At 40.6% G+C, this 19095-nt stretch overlaps 1 protein-coding gene across 1 annotated transcript; it reads left to right on the top strand.

Moving 5' to 3' along the window:
- Positions 1-6530: 6530 nt before the first annotated feature.
- On the top strand, positions 6531-10072 carry hspb1 (heat shock protein, alpha-crystallin-related, 1). Its single transcript, XM_062406962.1, has 3 exons — positions 6531-7037; positions 8762-8825; positions 9382-10072. The coding sequence occupies exons 1-3, from the start codon at positions 6629-6631 to the stop codon at positions 9536-9538; spliced, it is 630 nt and encodes a 209-aa protein (XP_062262946.1). The 5' UTR covers positions 6531-6628; the 3' UTR covers positions 9539-10072.
- The last annotated feature ends 9023 nt before the right edge of the window (positions 10073-19095 follow it).

Here is a 19095-nt window from a genome sequence, read left to right as displayed (position 1 = left end):
CACACACACTTACATACACACACAGCTGCGTCTCCATGATTTCAGAGGACTTACATTGATTTCCTGGAGACTATCTATAACCTTGACAATAGTTAATACTTACCCAAGCCTAACCCTAATCTAAATCTAAAATTTACCTTAACCTAACCTTAAAACACATCTTCAGGTTAAGAAGATTGACATTATGAGGACCTTAAATGGTTTACACAGTCACATTAGTCCCCCTTGTGTGTCTGTGTAAACCGATTAAGGTCCCCTCAATACAAATAATATCTTGACCACAAACAAACACACACTGCCCACTAATTCTGTTGTTTATTATATAAAGATCTTGAAATATTTAGGAAGATGATATGAATATAGCTTAATAATTGCATTTACAATGTGAACATTTTAAATTCAAAAACAATTTGTTTAAATTATAATGCATAGAATAATTCATGTTTCACTACAATACAAGCAGTATTACACACACAGCAATTTATTCAGGGATTCTGATGTCAAAAGTGAGGTTATGTTTTGATCTGGGTTTGATTGTTATTTAGCAGGAATACAGAAAAGCTCCTGGAAAGATGACCATGAAACCTGGTGTGTGAGGGAAGAAGCCACTTAATTTTTTTTGTATTTGCACAGTGTTCAATCATTTCGTCCCCTTCCTTGTATTTCCCTGTCTTATTTCAGTCACATTATTGGGATCCCTGATGTTGTCTCTCTTCCTGTTTTATTTTGACCTTTACTTCCTGTTTTTCCAAGGTCGGAATACAGAATCTTTTCTTACAAGCGATTCTTCATCTTGCCATAATTTTTTGTGTGAAGCACTCTGTAACCTTGTTTAGATAAGTGCTATACAAAAAAAAAACAAAGCCCCAACATAAAATATAATTAGATTATGCGGTGGAGTAACAAACATTAATTGATCCTTGCCCTTGAAAAAGATGTGGAGCAAATAGGATTTTTTGTTTTTGCTGCAGCTAGAGAGGATGTTGGAGAAAGTATCTGTTTGACTCACCTGCTGTTATTTGTGGTAACCAGTTGGAGGCTATAGTTTCCATTTAGTCTGATGAGTGGTCCTTCAAATTGCAGAAAGACGTAAAGTGTTATTGAAAAGACATTGACTGTTATTTATTTAAGGGATTGTTAATATTGTATATATTTTCTTGTGCTGGCAGCCTTTATATGATCACCTCCTTAGTTCACAGTACAATGACAATTCACTCCTTATCTACTCACCACTTTGGAGTGGTGGGTGAAGTGTTTGAGTCCACAAAACACTTTTGGAGTTTCAAGGATAAACAGCTCTGCAGCCGAATCCAACACAGTTTAAGTAAATGTTTGAACGGATAAAAAACAACAGAACATTGTTTCCTTCAACACCTTGAATGGCTGTGGTTGAGGGGTTTGATCGGTTATTCTCCAACCCTAGCGTCGGCAGTTTGATCCCAGTGTTCCTCATCTGCTTGCCGGAGTCTCTTTGCGTGTGTACAACCCGACTATAAATTGGCCTTAAAGCGCTTTGAGACTAGAAAAGTGCTATATAAATACAAATCAATTACAATTTTTTCATATTCATTAACCTGGTTCTCTGACTCTTTGTGCCATGCCACATTTTGAAAGCCCAAAAAACTCTTCTCTAAATGAGGTTTCATAAGGGGAGTGTTGGGCCTTAAGGCCAATTTATAGTTGGGTTGTACGTACGCACGCAAGACACGCAACAAGCCCCTCGCGTGCCCTCTTGCAGCTTGCCTGCGTCCGCCAATTTTTAGCCGAGGCATGAGCTCTCTGTTTTTTATTAAATAATCTTGTTTTATTGGAAGTGTGACAATAAAAATACAGCATCATGATACAATCAACCACTCCCATTATAATCTCCATTCCCTCCCATCTCCTCAACCCATCCTTCCCATCAGGACGGCACATAGTGACAGATGGAGGAGTAAAAAAACGCACAAAATATACACATGCTACAAAAGAATACTTTTAATCTATATGCGTGAGCAGTTATTTCGTTTAATAATACTTAAATATACATGTAAACCACACAGAAAAAATTATTGAACAAATAAACATGATAAATAAATAAGTTTAAAAAATCCGTAAATGCTCTGTACATATATCACTCAGGGCAGTGTTGTTCAGTAGTTGTATGGTCTGATTTTCAATTGTGTTTCTCTATTGTGTTACTTCCCTTGTCAGTCTGCTCTGGTTTCCCTCTCCGGGGATTGTCTGCCTCGTCCTGATGCGTCTCACCTGTGTCTCATTCTCCAGGTTTACCCTCAGGCTCAGTCTCTAAGTCACCATGGGGACTGGCTCATAATCTGTTCGTCCTCCCCAGTCTCACATCAATCTTCTGCTCTAGGCCTTTGACTTTCTTGGAATATTTCATAGTTTGTACTTCCTGCAAACTGGAGGACTGCGTCTTTGAATTATTTCTCGCAACCAGCTACTTTTGTTAGTGTGTGGAAATCCAACACTCTCCTGCCTTCATGATGCAAAGACTTGTTGAGCACTCTTATAGTCCATCAATTATCTTGCTGCACAGTTGCACAATTTAAAGGCACTTTATTTTCGATGTAACTTGGTACACAAACATCCATGAACGATGTTTGAATTGGATTCGCTTAAACTAATTAGAATGTATTAAGTCATTTTTATCCTAACGTTTTTAAATATCAACTTCGCATGTGAAATTAAAAATGTACTGTACTAATGTGCACTGAGTGTTCAATTGCTTTACAGTTTATTCTATATGGGATAGTCCAATGAATCATCACTAGTTTGTGTTGCTACTGATTGGTGCTTTCTTCTGATTTATCCCTGGTGTCAACATTAATCATTTTTGCAACTATTTTGGATCTATTGTTAGTTCAGTCAAGAACACTTTGTCATGATTTACCCATGTATTGCACAATGGGAATACAGTTATTCTTGGTGTGGATGGCTCCATTCTTTGGATGTTCTCTGGATTAGCCGAGCAGCATGATGATACAACGGGGAACATGTGCCGAGCCCCCCCCCCCCCCCCCCCCCCCCCGGCGGGCGTAGCAGGCTAGATACATTTGTTCAAGGGGAATATCATTTACCAAGACCATGTAGGCACTCAGTGCTAAAAGGTGGAGGCTGGGGTGGTGGAGGCAAGTTACCGGCAGAAGGGCGTGAGCTGAGCAGGGATCAGTGAGGATGAGGTCGTGTTTAAAAGGAGCCGCTTTGGTGAAAGAGTGGGCCGTGATTAGTGGGTGACTGAGGAGCACCCATAGACCTATCAGTAGCTGACAGCTGAGCACATGACTAATGCATAAATTTAACTAAATCAACAGTGAAATAAAGTGACTAGATGTAGTAGAATATAAAGTAAATGAGTGATTTTGGATTGCCATAGATCCAAGTGGAACGCCACAGTGTGTTTTAAGGTTCTATTACGTGTCAAACCTAGTATAAGCAGGATGTTGAAGATGTTTTACTTTATCACTGATTGGTCATTGTGATGTTCAAAGCATCTAACAAACTAACACTGAAGTAAAGCTTCACAGGTAGAAACCCTATTTTACAATTGTTTATTTTTAAACTGTTTTTTTTGCAATTAGATTCATGTAGTTGGAGTTTGGGAGGTAACTTCCTTTGGACAGGAAGTCTTGGACCAAAGAACAGGAAGTCTTGGACTTATGCCCAGCTGGTTACTTGAGTTCTGTGTGAGAGGCTGCATTGTTGACCACTAGGCTACCGAGCGGCCACGCAGCTTGTAGCTGGGTCACAGATGCCAGAGTCTTTGACCCTGTTCAGATTAGGTATGAACATCGGTCCGGTCAGCGAATTTGTTCTACACCTTTTTCTTCCTTATAATTTTGTGCATGAGTTATATTCTGACCTGACCTGAGCGGTCTACTGGCTTCTGCGGGAATGCTTTAGAATCTCAAGTTTAAATGATACGTTTTGTGACAGGAATTGCCTTCCTGTTTCTGTTATAAGCTGAGCATTGAGTTGACTGATGGGTATAATGGTCACTATTAGTCCTGATAAGTTGCCCATTATACTCATGACTATTCAACTTGTCTGTGCTAACAGTTAGAGACTGCAATCCCTTCCCTCCCCTCTATAAAATACTGAAATGCTTCTATTGAAGCTCAAGCTTTTAGGTTTGACCAATTGCATTTATGGCGTGTACAGAATCACGTTGTAATAAAATCTTCTATTCAAGTAAGAACAACTGAGTTCTATTCAGCGCTGTGCTCACTGATTTAGAATTTGCTGTGTGAACTTGAATGCATTCGGATGATGACTTTGTTCTTTCTTTGTAGCTGCATTCATCCGTTCAGCCCCTCCTGACTCCACTCATTCTTTCTCTCTCTCACTCATGTCGACACTCTAACATAAACGTTGTCATTGGACACATCTGTAAACTGACAATTTGCTCTTCACCATCACAAATAGCATTTCTGATTATTAACATCTAAAGTGAGATCTGATCACACTTGGTCACAGAAGATGCCTTCAGGACACATTTCAATATCGGGGGTTAAGCTCTCACCACTTGTGATCAGGTCTCTCAGGACAGATGTTAATACTTCAGGCTCTGGCACCAGTTCTATTGGACCTTTTCAAAAGTGTGGGGGTCTCCACCTCCTGCTCCTTCAGCTGTTCTTGGGATTGGTTGAGGTCAGTTCCTCCAGTTCTGCTCTCAGGCCCTCTGATTCCTGATTGAGGTTATCCTCCGCCCCAGGATCTCACTTATGCACGATGCTCTTCCTCTTCAAGGTAAGTCTTCCTAAAAACTTCACACTCAACCCTGCTCTTCCTCGTGTCCTCGGTAGCGCAGCTGATATTACTGAAGTCGATCAGATGAGCTGTTGTGGAAAAGATAAATCGCACACTTCAATTTATAGTTAGATGTCCTTTTTTAACAGTGTAGTTAGCAAGTCAAATTAAGGTTCAGCTTATTCAAGTGGTTAATTTTTGTTTATATAATAACCCAATGTGGGATGGCATGATAAAGGCATGATAGAGATGTGAAGTATTGTCACATGTCTTCAGTTTCCATTGAACATTTCCTGTTTCCGCATTAACAGAAACAAGTTGTGGGTATTTTCATTAATAAAAAATCATTCATATTTATTTAATGACTTGTACAATGTCTGTTCTAAACCTGCCTTTTTGGAATAAGCTGTTTGCTTGTGTTAAAGCTCCAGAGCTACTTCAGAATTATTCCCTGTCATAAGTGGCTCCTCCTCAAACACTTCTACAATATACTGTCACTTTTTATTGTTTGTGTACAGAACTTACTTCATCCCATCTGGATTAAATGCGCTCACGATTTTATTGCCAGTAAAATCTTAAGCGCTGTTCAAGTCTGTCCAAGTGTCTGGTTTATTTATAAGTTTGAATGATTTGACAATAGTAATTATATTTTTATCCATTATATGTCAGCTTTTTCAGAGTCTGTAAAGCAACCGACAAAATCTTCACATGCAAATTCAAAACTTTTCAAAATGAAAGCTCTGTAATCCATCTTAGGGTAAACCATTACAGCAACAAAACAGTGATGTTGTGAATGTGTCTATGACAGAGATCAGCAGCTTTGTGTCTCAGTCAACATGAGGAAATAACTAAGTTGAAAAATTATCAAAATAATGTGGTGGCTTTTTGACTCAAATGCCGACCGCTGCTGTAGTTAGAGAGGAACTAGAATAAGACATGTTAAACTCTGTCCACAGACTGAAGGCACACTGCCCCACCCCCACTGACTGCTACAGAGGGCTGGTCACCTGTTTATTAAAACTTTACTAATAATGATTGCACTACGTTTCCAAAATTGTACCAAACTCGGCACTGGCTATTTACAATACACATGCAGAGTGAAGCTGATAAACGGGCGTATGAGATTTGCATTGGACAGACATACTGACCTGTGTTGAATTAGTAGGTAGATTACATGTAGACAAAGATGTGTCAAGTCTTCACTCAACGTTCAGGGTTTCACAAGTGAGCCAATGATTAATCTAATATTTCTGTGAAAAGGTTATCATGCCTGAAGTTGTCGTTGTTTTTAAGTCTTTCAATTGTTCTCATGTACGTTGCATGTGTCCAATGTTCTTTTGCATCCATGTTCCAAACTGTCATTCAGCTGTGGTATTATTATCAGGCTGATAATAGCATGGATCATATTATAGCCTATACAGAGCCATGTTAGAAATAGCACTTTAGTCTTATCTCAGCCTGAGACTGTATGTTCTGTACTCAGCAGACATAACTGACTTTCCATCAGCCTCCCAGAATCTTCTGGGTTTTTTTGATGTCCAGAGAGGGGAGGGGAGGATTACACAGAGCATGAGGGCAGCAGGGTTAACAGTGCAATGGACAGCTGAATCAGTGGAGGGCCTTCCTGCTGCGGATTCCATTGGTGTGCTGTGTCTGCCACAAATAGATATTCTAGTACTTTCCATAATGGTGTGGAGGGGTGTGAGTTGGGAGGGCTTGACTCACGAGGGAGGACCCTGTTGACAGGGCTGGCGTCTGTGTGTATAAAAGGTCTCAGCTGAGAGGCAGACGGAACATTGGAAACACATTTTCAGACAGGCCAAAGGGCTCTTCTTGTGCAGCCAGCAGCTCTTCATTACAACAACGCTCCACAGCAGCCATGGCTGAGAGACGTATTCCTTTCAACCTGCTCCAAAGCCCGAGCTGGGACCCATTCTATGACTGGCAACAGAGCAGTCGCATGTTCGACCAGGCCTTCGGAATGCCGACCCTAGAAGCCACATTCCCTACCACCCATTGGCCTGGATACATGCGCTCCTCTATCCTGACTCCAGAAATGGGCACCATGACACCCCACACTCCTATGATGCCCCACACTCCTATGATTTATCCCGGCGCCATGATGGCCCAGCAGGCGCATCAGGCTCGCGCCCTGTCCCGCCAGATGAGCACCGGCTTGTCGGAGATCAAGCAGACCCAAGACAACTGGAGGGTGTCCCTGGACGTCAACCACTTCTCGCCTGAGGAGCTGGTAGTGAAAACCAAGGATGGTGTGGTGGAAATTACTGGTGAGCCATTACATCTCTCATTGATCCCTTCCCTGGGCTGTGATGTTGCTAACTGCATGCTGGGAAACAATATTTTTCTAAACTTTTATTTTAGAATAACGTAATTTCCACTCAGCATCTAGCCACAGTATAAAAAAAAAAAACGTGTAGGACAGATGCATTGATAGAAACATGACAGAATTACTCTGTGTTTACTCTGCACTAAGGTCTGCTACAGTGAGGAACAAAGTCAACATGAAAAGGCAGGAAAACCTTATGCAACTCAAAGTACAAGTCAGATGCATTGCTGCAGAGTTACATAATATCATGAGACATTGTTCTGAGATCCAGTGGACCAGAGGGCGGGAGCTTTGGATGCATGCCTGCTCGACGGATAGCAACCCACAATTCAATGTGTGGGAGTCGTCTTTCACAGCAGCTCACAGATGAATATGGTGCAAAAGTCAGTTTCACTTCTCCATATGAAATGTCATCATCACCTAAATGAAGGGCTAAAATCAAAATGAGTAAACCTGAAGGTATGGAATGGATCAGATAAAAGTTCCTTTCTCTCCGGGGCAGTTTCAACCTCTCCACTGTGACTCACCCAGTCTGTCTGCTACTTTAAAAGGACTGATGGATCCAGTACAGGGTTCTGGGCCAGACTATGGCACTTATCTCTGGTGAGAGACTGGACCAGGTACAACATAGATAAACAAAGCATGGGGCTCTGTCAAAGTGGAATTTGCCACCTCATGTCTTATATCACCAGCGAACAAACGCGCTGTTTAAAGATGTCAGAATTAATGAGAGCTTTGTATACGTATCAAATTTTTATTTCCTTTTACCCTACCTCCTTCCTAGCGTTTTCATGCACACTCAAACTAGTGACCCCTGATGTTAGGAAAAAGCGGCTGCTCTGCCCAGCCACACACTCGCTCATGCTGGCAGCGTCGTCCTGTAGGAAAGACGATCGCTCCCAGAGGAAAGCAACCTTCATCAGGACGTTGTCATAACAAACACATTTCTGCAGAGCCAGGATGAAGGGCCGTGTTTTAGGCATCTGAATGCCTGCGAGGGCCTGACGGGACGCGATTAAGACTGGCGAGGATCTTCTGTGGCTGGTATGGCCGCACGGCTATGTAAGATAAAAATACCACCACAAAGGCCTCCACATAGCCGCTCCCCCACCCGACCCCACTCTTTATGAGATGCTACAACAGCTCCTGGCTTGAGCTTCGTATTTATTAGTGTAGTTTTTCCCTACTGTCTAAAGGATTAGTTTGAGTTTTGTTTCCAAGGTTCTGGTAGGTTGTTACCTTTGCTGGTCTTTATGCTAATGCATGGGTTTGTATGAAACTATTTGAGCAATAATGATTTGAGTTAACCCTGTGCTTTCACAGCTATGGCCAAACAAAATTGAAAAGACCAATTGAAAATAAATCATCAAAGAGAGTCCTGACTAATGATAGTAATAAAGTGCAGTAAATCACACACTCAACTCGTTTCAGTGTAAAATTCTCACACATTCTGCCTGAGAAGGTTTTCTGATCAGTCCTTCTGCTGGTGGTCATTCTTCAAGCAGCCTCCTTCCCCACATATCCCCCCATTTCCCCCCCATTTGGTTTCCTCCTTTTGTTCATCATAATATTGTAATAATTATTTTGATTCATAACTCCTAGAAATGAGCATGACTTTCAGATTAGTGCTACATTTTGGTAAAAGAATGTGTCCTGTGTCCTCAGGGAAGCACGAGGAGAGGAAGGATGAACACGGTTTTGTGTCCAGGACCTTCACCAGGAAATACACGTAAGTGACTCAGCATGTTAAACTCTATTCATTATCAACAGACAAGATTGAAGAATTTAGTTTAACACCAATTAGTTTTGTGTATTCTAAAACTAAGCTATAGGCGATATGTAAACAGCTCACTTCAAACCACTGTTCCCAATTAAAACTCTGCTCACTGTGGCTTTTTCTCAGGCTGGGATCAGATTCCTGTGATACTCTTATCATTGCTTTGCTGCCCTGAATCTCTTTTAGTTTTTGGTCTGTCCGACCTGTAGAGGGCTGCTGCTTTTCAGAGCATGAAATTCAGCTATCAGCAGCGGCCTCCATCCCCTAGCATTCATTCCTCTGAGTTGTTTTAGCTTCACAGGGCTCTGCTGCCATCCAGGGGCCACAGCCCACACTGAGCAGACAAACTGAGCTGGCCTTAGATCTGATTTTATGGCTATTTCAGTCCGTTTTTGAATAAGAAGAGGCTAGGTTGTGTTTTCTTCAGGACTGGAGCCATTTTTAAATTTACTGGAGTGATTCCTTGACTTACTGTAAAGCTTAACTGTGTTGTATTGCTCCCTTCCAGCCTGCCCTCTACAGCTGACATTGAGAAGGTGACCTCCTCCCTGTCCCCTGAGGGGGTGCTCACCATCGAGGCTCCTCTTACCAGACCTGCCATCGAGTCCTCAGAGGTTAGGATACCCGTCACCATGGACAGCAAGGATGGCGTGGTGAAGAAGTAGGAGGAGAAGCAGCATACGTATATACATGCCTACAAGGTGAAGAAGTAGCATATAGCGTTTTCACATAGCAGAGACAGAAGAGCGAGGGATTTCGCTCTTCTGTCGCCTCCCTCCTCTCTGACTGTGATAATGAGCCAACCCCAGCTGAGTGCACTGTGTAAACACATCTGCACCAGTGCCATATGCCTTCTCTCTCTGCTGTAATTACACTCTTCAGCTGAATATAGGAAATCTCCGCTCAGCCCCTCTCTCTACCACACTTACACACACACACACACACCTTTCTCGGTCCTGTTGAGCAAATCCACTTCACGCTGCCTCTACTAACAAATTAAAGACAACAGTGAAGTGGACGTTAAAAGCAGGAATCTTGAGAATTAAGGAACCGAGGTCTTAGTTGAGTATTTATATCAAATTATTCTTTTGCCTGTATGTGAACACACTGTGGTCACCCTGGACTGGACAGAGACCTTTGTCATTTACAGTTGCCTTCAGAAAGATTACCCAGCCTCTCAAATAAAGAAAAGAAACTTATTGAGTCTATTGTTTTTCTTGTATGCCAGCGACCTGACGTCAAGTCAACAGTTCTGCCATATGTACAACACACAGACGGTATTTAAATGCTGTTTCCCTCTGAGCCCCAGTGAAAACATAATTAGACACAACTACACAACATAAACGCAAAACTGACATGCGTATGCAATTTAGAATTATGCAGTCAAAAAGGCACAGGGGGGAGATTTAAAAACTGTAGCGTGTTGTGCAAACCGGAGTAGTGCAAAGTAAAAAATAAGCAGTGCAAGTGCTTGATAAAATGTACAGGAGTGACAAGTTCCTCCACAGATTGAGTTAAATAGCAGCAGTCTTCACGTCCTGACTAAATCATGAAACACAAAGCTTCCAAATGATACAGTATCTTTTACTAAGTTATATATCTGAGGGTCATTCATGCAAAAGGGGCCAAGTGAAACAGCCCATGCTCAACATGATATGCTTCACTGCTGTAATTCTCACATTTAACAATGTTGCCTCTGACTGATCTCTACATAGGGAATGGACAAGCTTTTATTGAAACTGAAACGAAGCATAACATTGGCTCCTACAGCAGCCCTATAACACCAGTTAGTAAATTAACTTTGAACAGGAATTGATATATCTATATAATGGTATAACTAATTATAAAGACTATTCTTATTGATTCATTGACCTTCAACGAACAGAACTCAGTGTTGTACGAGTTAATCCTGACACTGAGTCCTGATCTGCAGGGCGGGTGTATAGAATGCTCTCTCATTCCTAAACTGAAGGTAGATTAGGAAAGAGAGAGGTGTCTCATGTACAGAGAAATAACTCATCTCCGCTGTTCATCAGCACTGAAATGTGTCATAACGGCCGGGATTGTATAATTCCATCACACAGAATGAGCTGCTGAAGTACTCGTGCACAGGGATTCATAATTGATGGAGATGCTTTTTACTCTTGACTGAACAAGGTCATTTAAAACAACTGCACCAGGAATGGATGTTGGCAGGGAGGGAGAATACTAGAGTCGGCTGAAGCTAAAAGATGTGAGCGTGTAGTAAAACATAATCACTTTATTAGTAGTGAGTCTATGGTTGCTTCAGTCAGTCTGTCCACCTCTATGGTCCACACTGAGATATCTCAACTTTTGGGTGGATTAGTATATTGACTTTGCCTCTACTGCATTTTTGCTAACACAAATTCAATTGGATAGACTACAAGCTAAGGCAGAGAATTTAGCTCCATTACATTGTTGATGCACTGGCTTTTCCGCTAGTGGTGCTATAACATGTGTGGTTATGATTGAAAAATATAAACAACCGGGATGAATTGTTTTAACTTTGGTCATCAGGTCAAGGTTTCACTGAACAATGTTAACATGCATTGCTTGCATGCTAACATTTTAATTTAGGAAGCTAAATATTGCAAAGAAGGCGGCTGTGGCTGAGGGGTAGAGTGGTCATCCTCCAACCTGAAGGTCAGCAGGTCGATCCCCAGTCTGACCCATCTGCATGCCGAAGTGTCCTTGGGCAAGATGCTGAACCCCGAATTGCCCCCCATAGAATAAGAAAGTGCTGCGAATAGATGCACTGTATGAATGTGTGTGTGAATGTAAAACTGTACTGTAAAGCACTTTGAGTGGTCATCAAGACAAGAAAAGTACTATATAAATAGAAAACCATTACCATTAAATAAATAAAATGTATCTTACATCTGTTGATCGACAAATTGATAGTTCTACTAAATTTTTCACCAGAGGATACTTGAAATTTATATTTATCATAAACTTAGAACCATAAATTTGTAACATCTACCTCCTAATTCAAACTATTCATCTTATCAACTTCACACGTAGCACAGATCTTGTTAATGAAAGTGTAGTGCAGAGTGAGTGCTGTGTGATTGGAACAAGCAATACTTTCATTTTTAAAAACATTGGGTCAAACCACGGCCAGATTATAATTCATACTTTGATTATTTCCATTTCATCGTATCGGTCTAATTTAGACTCATGGGTGCTGTTCTCAGTCATAGCAACATTCATAAACTGATTTCCTCTTCAGCAAGTTGTCTACAAAGTAATAGCAAAATCATTGTTTGTTGCTGTAATTCTTTGTACCGTGACAATTAGATCAGCCCTTTTATTTTGAAAAGTTTTAAACTTGGGTCTGAAGATTGCCTCTGAAATTGCCGACTTTCAGTGCATTTGAGGTTTATGGTACATCTTGAATAACTTCACATCATGGAAAAACTACAATTTACACTTACATACTTATATGTACACTGTGTCTTAGTGTATTCTAAGTGAGTACAATGTTTTATATATTTGTTGCTTTAGGACAATAGCTGGACTGGTACAGTTATGAATGTTCAGCATGTGAAGTTTCATAGTTTCCCGGGGAGACATGACTGACCCACAACAGACACTCTGGTTTCAATCACCGCCATGACAACTTAAGAAGAGTTGGATCAATCAGAGTGCAGAGAGCACTGATTTGTCTCCTGCATCTCCCCTCATTAAATGTTAACGTGGATTTATTCCTGTTGCAGCTGAGAAACTGATTTGGATCCGTCTGCCCCCTGTGAGCAGAGCAAATTTTAAAGTAATGCATTCTGAACATTTCCCAACGTTTGTGTTTATCAAGGGGTGAAACAGTCGAGACAGGATTAAAAATGTGTCCTGCCTGGTGAGTTTTCATAACATCCTGCACGTTTTAAAACAGCATGGACGTCTACAGGAACATATAGGTAGAGCAATAAACATAAACTGTATGTAAACAGAGGAAGTAGGCCTTGAGCGGTGTTTCTATATACCATCAACAATCTGTACCAGCTCTGTCATGATCGATACACTGTTCAGCTGCATCCAGTTCATTCCCAGTCACTGCAGGAAGAAATGAAAGATGTGGCAGCACGACTCGTGACGTACTCAGCGGCTGGTTGTTTTCATCACTCCTCTTTCTTCCTCCCTGTCAACTTCTAGCCATTCATGTTGCGTGCCAGCCCACTAATGCACATACTAACTCTACTCTTGACTCCGAAGCTGCAGGGGAGATCTATTTATAGAGCGCTCTGCTATGCACCGAGCCTCCAGCGGGTTGTATAGTTACACAGGGTAGATAGCGGGCATGGACTGGTGCTTATTTCTTCTTTATGGTTCCAGACCTGTAGTGATTAATGAGCTGCTCATCCACCATCATTAGCTAGATCTGATCCATTTCTGACAACATAATGTAAGAGCATGAATTTGTGAGAGAGCTCTTAACATTTGCCAAAACAGAACATCATAAACACTGTTTATAAATTCACAGTCTGTGTGTGTGTGCCCAAACTCTGCCATTTGTGGAAGCCTGGCAGACATTGGCCTCAGACGAGGCAGCACAGTCTCTAAACCACTTAGCATTTCAGCTTTTCCTCATCCATGAGTCACCATTTCCTCCCAGTGTAATGCAGGCCTAAATTATTCATGCCAGTCCCTATCAATCCAGGAGCTATCCAGGCCGATAACCAGAGAACTGCCTCACGTGAGCCACCATTAGTGGCCAGGCTGCTGATTGGTCTCCTTCACTTCTCTCCCTGAGTGTTCGAGAGGAAAATCGAGAAAAAATGTGATGTTCCAAGTCAAGAGAGAAACATTAATATATATCTCATTTTAGCGGAAAAACTTAGAATCTTAGAATGCTTCTCTACACTCAATGTGGAGTCTGTAAATATATTATTCTGTCCACAGCATTAATATTACTTTGGCAGTAAATCTACAATCAGTGCAACATAGTGTTTGTTATTAATTTCATAGACATTTTACATAGCAGAAAGTCTGCACAAAAGCAGAGGACCCTGAAACAAAGAAGAAGAAAGATTATAGTAAGAATATTTAACAAATGATGCATATTAGAGCTGCATTATACCAAGTGTGAAAAGTTATCACACCAATTGTTGGCTCTGTTTACAATATCATTTATTGGCCCTAAAGTAAAGCACTGTAAATCTAATAAGAATTAACATACCTCCACTAATGCCCAATTTTCCCTTTAATTTAATCAAGACACGACACATTGCACACATTAGTAGCTATCAGATCAATCAGATATCTGTGTGCATAATGTTTTAAATCAGATCTTATTTCTTGAGAAATTCCCAAAAATTATGAATCTGTCAATGCTAATTAAAAAATCTAAATCCTGGTTCTGCCCTCCTTAATGGAACCTGCTCCCAAAGTTAATTGGTTCTTCCATTTCCCTTAACCCACCCTTTCTCCAAATGTCACGAAAATCATTGCCATAGTGTTTGTGTCACACAATGCAAAGAAAATATAACTTCTTCAGTAGAAGTAAGACAGAGAAAGACTTTTAGTGCTGGTGCAGCATTTGGCAACATATTAAGATACTATTAAGATACATTTATTGTCCCACACACATGCACACACAACATGTAAGGGGGGAAATGCTGTAAGAGCCAAAGTTAACATTTAGCCTTTCTTTGTGTTTTTAGTTTGGCTGCAGATATTTGCTATATTATAAGTGCTGGATGCAAGGGGCGTGGATTTTTTCATCTCTATTTCACCTGTTAAATTAGTTGGTGGGTTATAGACACAGACGAGATAAGGGGTCCCATATTTTCTGGCTCCCATATTGTCCATGTTACAAAATGTATCATGGACTCGTGGATCCTTTACAGAATGCATTGCTTTAAGGAGCCTGCTTAGTAGTAATCTTTCTTTTGTGTACAGTTGCTATTCCTGCAATGGATGAAACCTAGCCGTCCCCTTAAAATGTGATAACTGATGGTGGTGGAATCTGAAAGTCAGTGAGCCATACTCATGGTCTTCTGTAGCAGCAAAGTGTTTTCACTCCCCCAGATTTGTCTAAATACACTGTCTCCATTTATGAGACGTGCTGATAGGCTGCTGCTATAGCATGAACAGCGACCAAAAAGAGAACCCCTACTTGACCGAACGAAGAAGGAGAATATATCAAATATCAAGGGTAATAAGAGATGCAATGAATGGGGAAGATTGAGAAGTAGGATATTGAAACACAGTGGCTGGCGGTAATGCACCTTAACCAAACAAAGAAGAAGAGACCAAAGTCTGACCATAATAAAAGCGAAATATTTAGAGCCTGTGATAAGAGCAAGTTACACTCCACGATATGGCAGAAACTCTCAAAGAGATTGATAACCCTGTCTAACCCTATTCTACAGCACAAACACAACATTCATCGCTCGGATCAATTATTGATGAGCTTCAGTTTTTCATCTTTTAAACGTTGCTGATTGTAGTGCTTGTTCTATCTTTACTCACTGAGGGTCACTCAGTTCAATCTTATTTGACAGGTACATACGACACCATATCAGCTTGATAAACAGATGTAGGACAGTCTGTACCATAGTGGATGACAAGTGGCCCTACATTTTCAGTGGTACACACAGACGGCCAGTATCTCTGCCTCTCGGACGCCATAGTTTCTTTATGTTGTTCCCTGAAGTCAGTCCCTAGGGTCTGCTTCCTGATGACATCAGGCAGGTTGTGAAAGACGGCTTGCTGTGATTGGCCAGGAATGTCTCATGACTGAGGCACAGCACAAATGTATGACTCGACACTCCCCTAACACAACTAATATCTTTTCAAACATACGTACTGTGGTAGTCCGAATCTATGGAACAAAAAATAAACATACACATAAATATATTTGTCATTCAGTTTTCCATGCCACTTGTGAGCTCTACTTTGTTTTGCCTGGTTTGACACAACATCATGCTAATTAGAAAAAAGCTAGAGTTTTTTCGTCACACCATCATGCAGTTGCCTAAATCTGACCATTAAATAGTGAGAGCTGTAAAAAGCATTTGATGAAGATGTAAACAAAATGGTTAAAGTACATTTAATGTGAAACAGATTTGTGTCTTGTGCTAGCAGTTCTTTTAATGACTTTTCCTATTTCAAAACTAATGATCACCATTAAAGCAAACTTAAAAGTAACCTTGATTTCTGTCAGTGATGCTGTCCTTGTCCTGACATTGTTTTATCAATGTGAGTGTAATAGAGTGATCCATGAATGAATTGTCTGACTGATAATAGCCATTTGTTTCACTTTGACACCAAAAGTAATCAAGGCCTTGGATATATTGAGATAATGAGGAAACAATATTCTCAGAGGTGATCCACATTCTAAATCTGTGCTTGATGTAAATTCCTTTAATATTGTCACATTTTAAACATTTACAACTATTTGACTGGTGGTCAGTAGAGGTTGTACAAAGATGAATGATCCTGAATGGATGAATATTAATAATGTATTGGATGTAGTGTCATGAAATTGGCTTCAGGGATGTAATACATTCAATGATTTAGACGGGTAAATTACCTTTGAACGGCTCTACACTTGTCAGTGCAGTCGTGCATCTTGTTCAAGCACTTGAAGTTTTCTTAAAGGGGACATTTTATGAAAAATTCCACTTTTGTAGTGCTTCTACACGTTAATTTGGGTATCTGGCATGTCTACCATCCCAAAAACTATGGAAAAAAACAACTCCTGCGATTTGTTGTGGTTCCTCTATGTCAGAAACGATACGCTAGAGTGCGTCGAATGGGATTACGACCAAAAAATATGTCATGTTCCAACCATGCCCATGTAGGGAGTCTTGCTACATGGCCTTGGACCACCCCTCACCATCATCTCCCCGGCTCAATCTGAGGAGGGCTGTTTTAGATAGGGTAAGAAGGGTGCTGTTTTAAAAGATCCTTGAGGTATTTTTACCAAAATATGTTACAGACATTTCAATAAGACCCCAAGGAACCATATCAACTGTGGTAAAATGGGCATACAATGGGTCCTTTAAGTTATGACAAAATAAGTAACAGGCCACTCCCACTTGCATCAATCAATATGGCACTAAAGATTTTGGTTAATACTTGTCCTTAGAGAATGAAAAGCTAATTTTGTGAAATTTGACCACTGAGATTTAAGGTGCACATTTTTGGTATTTGCGTCACCACTGTCACAGTCTGCTCATCTCCTGTCTGCTGGTATTTTTCCACTCACCTGTCTCTGCTCCACTCTGCCAGTCAGCCACACCTCCTCATCAGGGCAACTCTCCACACCTGTGTCAGCCCTGGCTGCATTTAAGCCTGCTCCTGTCTCTGTTTCAGTGCCAGATTGTTCTTGTGTCATGCCTGACTTTCCAGCGTATTTTCCCCGGACTGATCACCTGTTGCCGGCCCCCGTCGATCCCTGACCTGCCTACCTCGTCTCTGCCCTGGACATTACCTCAGCCTTCTGCCTTCGACCACGAGTTTTCGCCCCCCACTGGACCTGTCTACCAGCTAGTCTGCCTGTGCTGCTTTTGGGTCCTCACCATATCCGTGACAACCACTATGGTTTTCTAATCTGATTCCCAACCAAGACCTTAAGATATCTACGAAAATTTCTGATGATTGTGCAAATTCTCAGAGATCTGGATTTGCTGAGCCCAACCCTCTGAAGTTATTTTAGTTCATGGTGATTTTTGACCGATCTTGCTTATGTATGATAAAGTTCTGTCTCAGTCCACCACGTCTGAACATCTTTGATGTAATTGAAGCTAAAATCCAACCCAGTCAACTATTTATTTTGCCCAGGGTTAATCTGGGCATGTTAGTCCATAATCTGTGTCTTCAGACACAACCTTAAGTCAAAGTTTTATTGTTATATATTTTTTTTTATAGAGATAATAGAAGGGTCATCTAAAAATATATTTTGGGACAAAAAATGGAATCACAACCCAAGTGTCATGACCTAGTACATGTTCAGTATTTAGCTCAGTCTGTTAACATTATATTCAATGACCTACGACCTGTCAGCTTTAGCTTTAGCCTAAATCTGTTGGCATGATAATCCATGACCTAAGGCCTATTAGTTTAAGCCTTAGTGTGTAAGCATGCTGTAAAAGTAACTTTTAGCTTAGCCTCATACTGTTAGCATGATGTCATGACCTTAGACCTATTAGCTTTAACCTCTGTCTGTTAGCATGAAGTGATGACATCGTTAGCGTTACACTTGGTCTGTTGGCGTTTTGTAAAAATGTAGTGTCTGTCAGCGTTAGCCTCAGTCTGTTAGCATCTTATTCCATGACCTTACCCATGCTAGCTTTTAGCCCTATTCGATTAGCATGATGTAATAACCTGTCTGCCAAGCTAATATTAAATCATGTGTGATGATGTTTTCCTACACTAGACATCTATTGCACGTCTGTCCGTCCTGGGAGAGGGATCCCTCACACGTGGCTCTCTCTGAGGTTTCTACCTATTTTTACCCTGTTAAAAGGGTTTTTTAGTAGTTTTTCCTTACTCTTGCTGAGGGTAAAGGACAGGATGTCAAACCATGTTAAAGCCCTATGAGACAAATTGTGATTTGTGAAAATGGGCTATACAAATAATATTTGATAATTGATTGATATTAGCTCCAGTTGCCCTCTCACCCTCAAAAGAATAAGCAGTGTATATATAATAGATGAAGGGATGAATTTATTAAAGTGCAGTTTTGAGAAACTTGCACTGTGTAATTAAAAACTCTGAAAGCAGCCATTATGTGACTATACTTCCCCCCTCTACCCTGGCTTGGACTGCCACACACCCTCCCCCAACCACTGAACATTTGCACTACACTGTTCCTTTTTTTACTACTGTATTATCCCTCATATAGTATATTCATATTATATATTTGTATATATTTATCTTGCTCAAAGTTCTTATATCATACAATAACTGTTAATACTGTACTATTCAATATAAATCTCTTACTGTACATATCTATTTATTTACATTCCACTTTAAATACGTACAATACTCTGCACTTTACTGACTTTTTTTGCAATTCTGGTTAGATGCTAAACTGCATTTCGTTCTATAAGTACTTGTACTGTGCATGACAATACAGTTTCTAATCTTATCTAAAAAAAAATGTGTTGTGAACAGCCCATTTCAGCTTCAGACATCAAATGTCAAGTTTTCTTCACTTTCTGTTTCCCCTGCCAAGAACTGCATGTCACCATAGCGA

Source organism: Platichthys flesus, chromosome 15, assembly GCF_949316205.1.
Source record: "Platichthys flesus chromosome 15, fPlaFle2.1, whole genome shotgun sequence".
NCBI classification, from domain to species: Eukaryota; Metazoa; Chordata; class Actinopteri; order Pleuronectiformes; family Pleuronectidae; genus Platichthys; species Platichthys flesus.
The sequence above is the reverse complement of the archived record's forward strand: the minus strand, read 5'-3'. Positions and strand labels throughout refer to the sequence as shown.

Coding starts and splice junctions, on each gene's coding strand:
- hspb1 (XM_062406962.1), top strand. CDS start 6,629: ATGGCTGAGAGACGTATTCCTTTCAACCTGCTCCAAAGCCCGAGCTGG. Junction 7,038..8,761: donor TGGTGTGGTGGAAATTACTG/GTGAGCCATTAC, acceptor CTGTGTCCTCAG/GGAAGCACGAGGAGAGGAAG. Junction 8,826..9,381: donor ACCTTCACCAGGAAATACAC/GTAAGTGACTCA, acceptor GCTCCCTTCCAG/CCTGCCCTCTACAGCTGACA.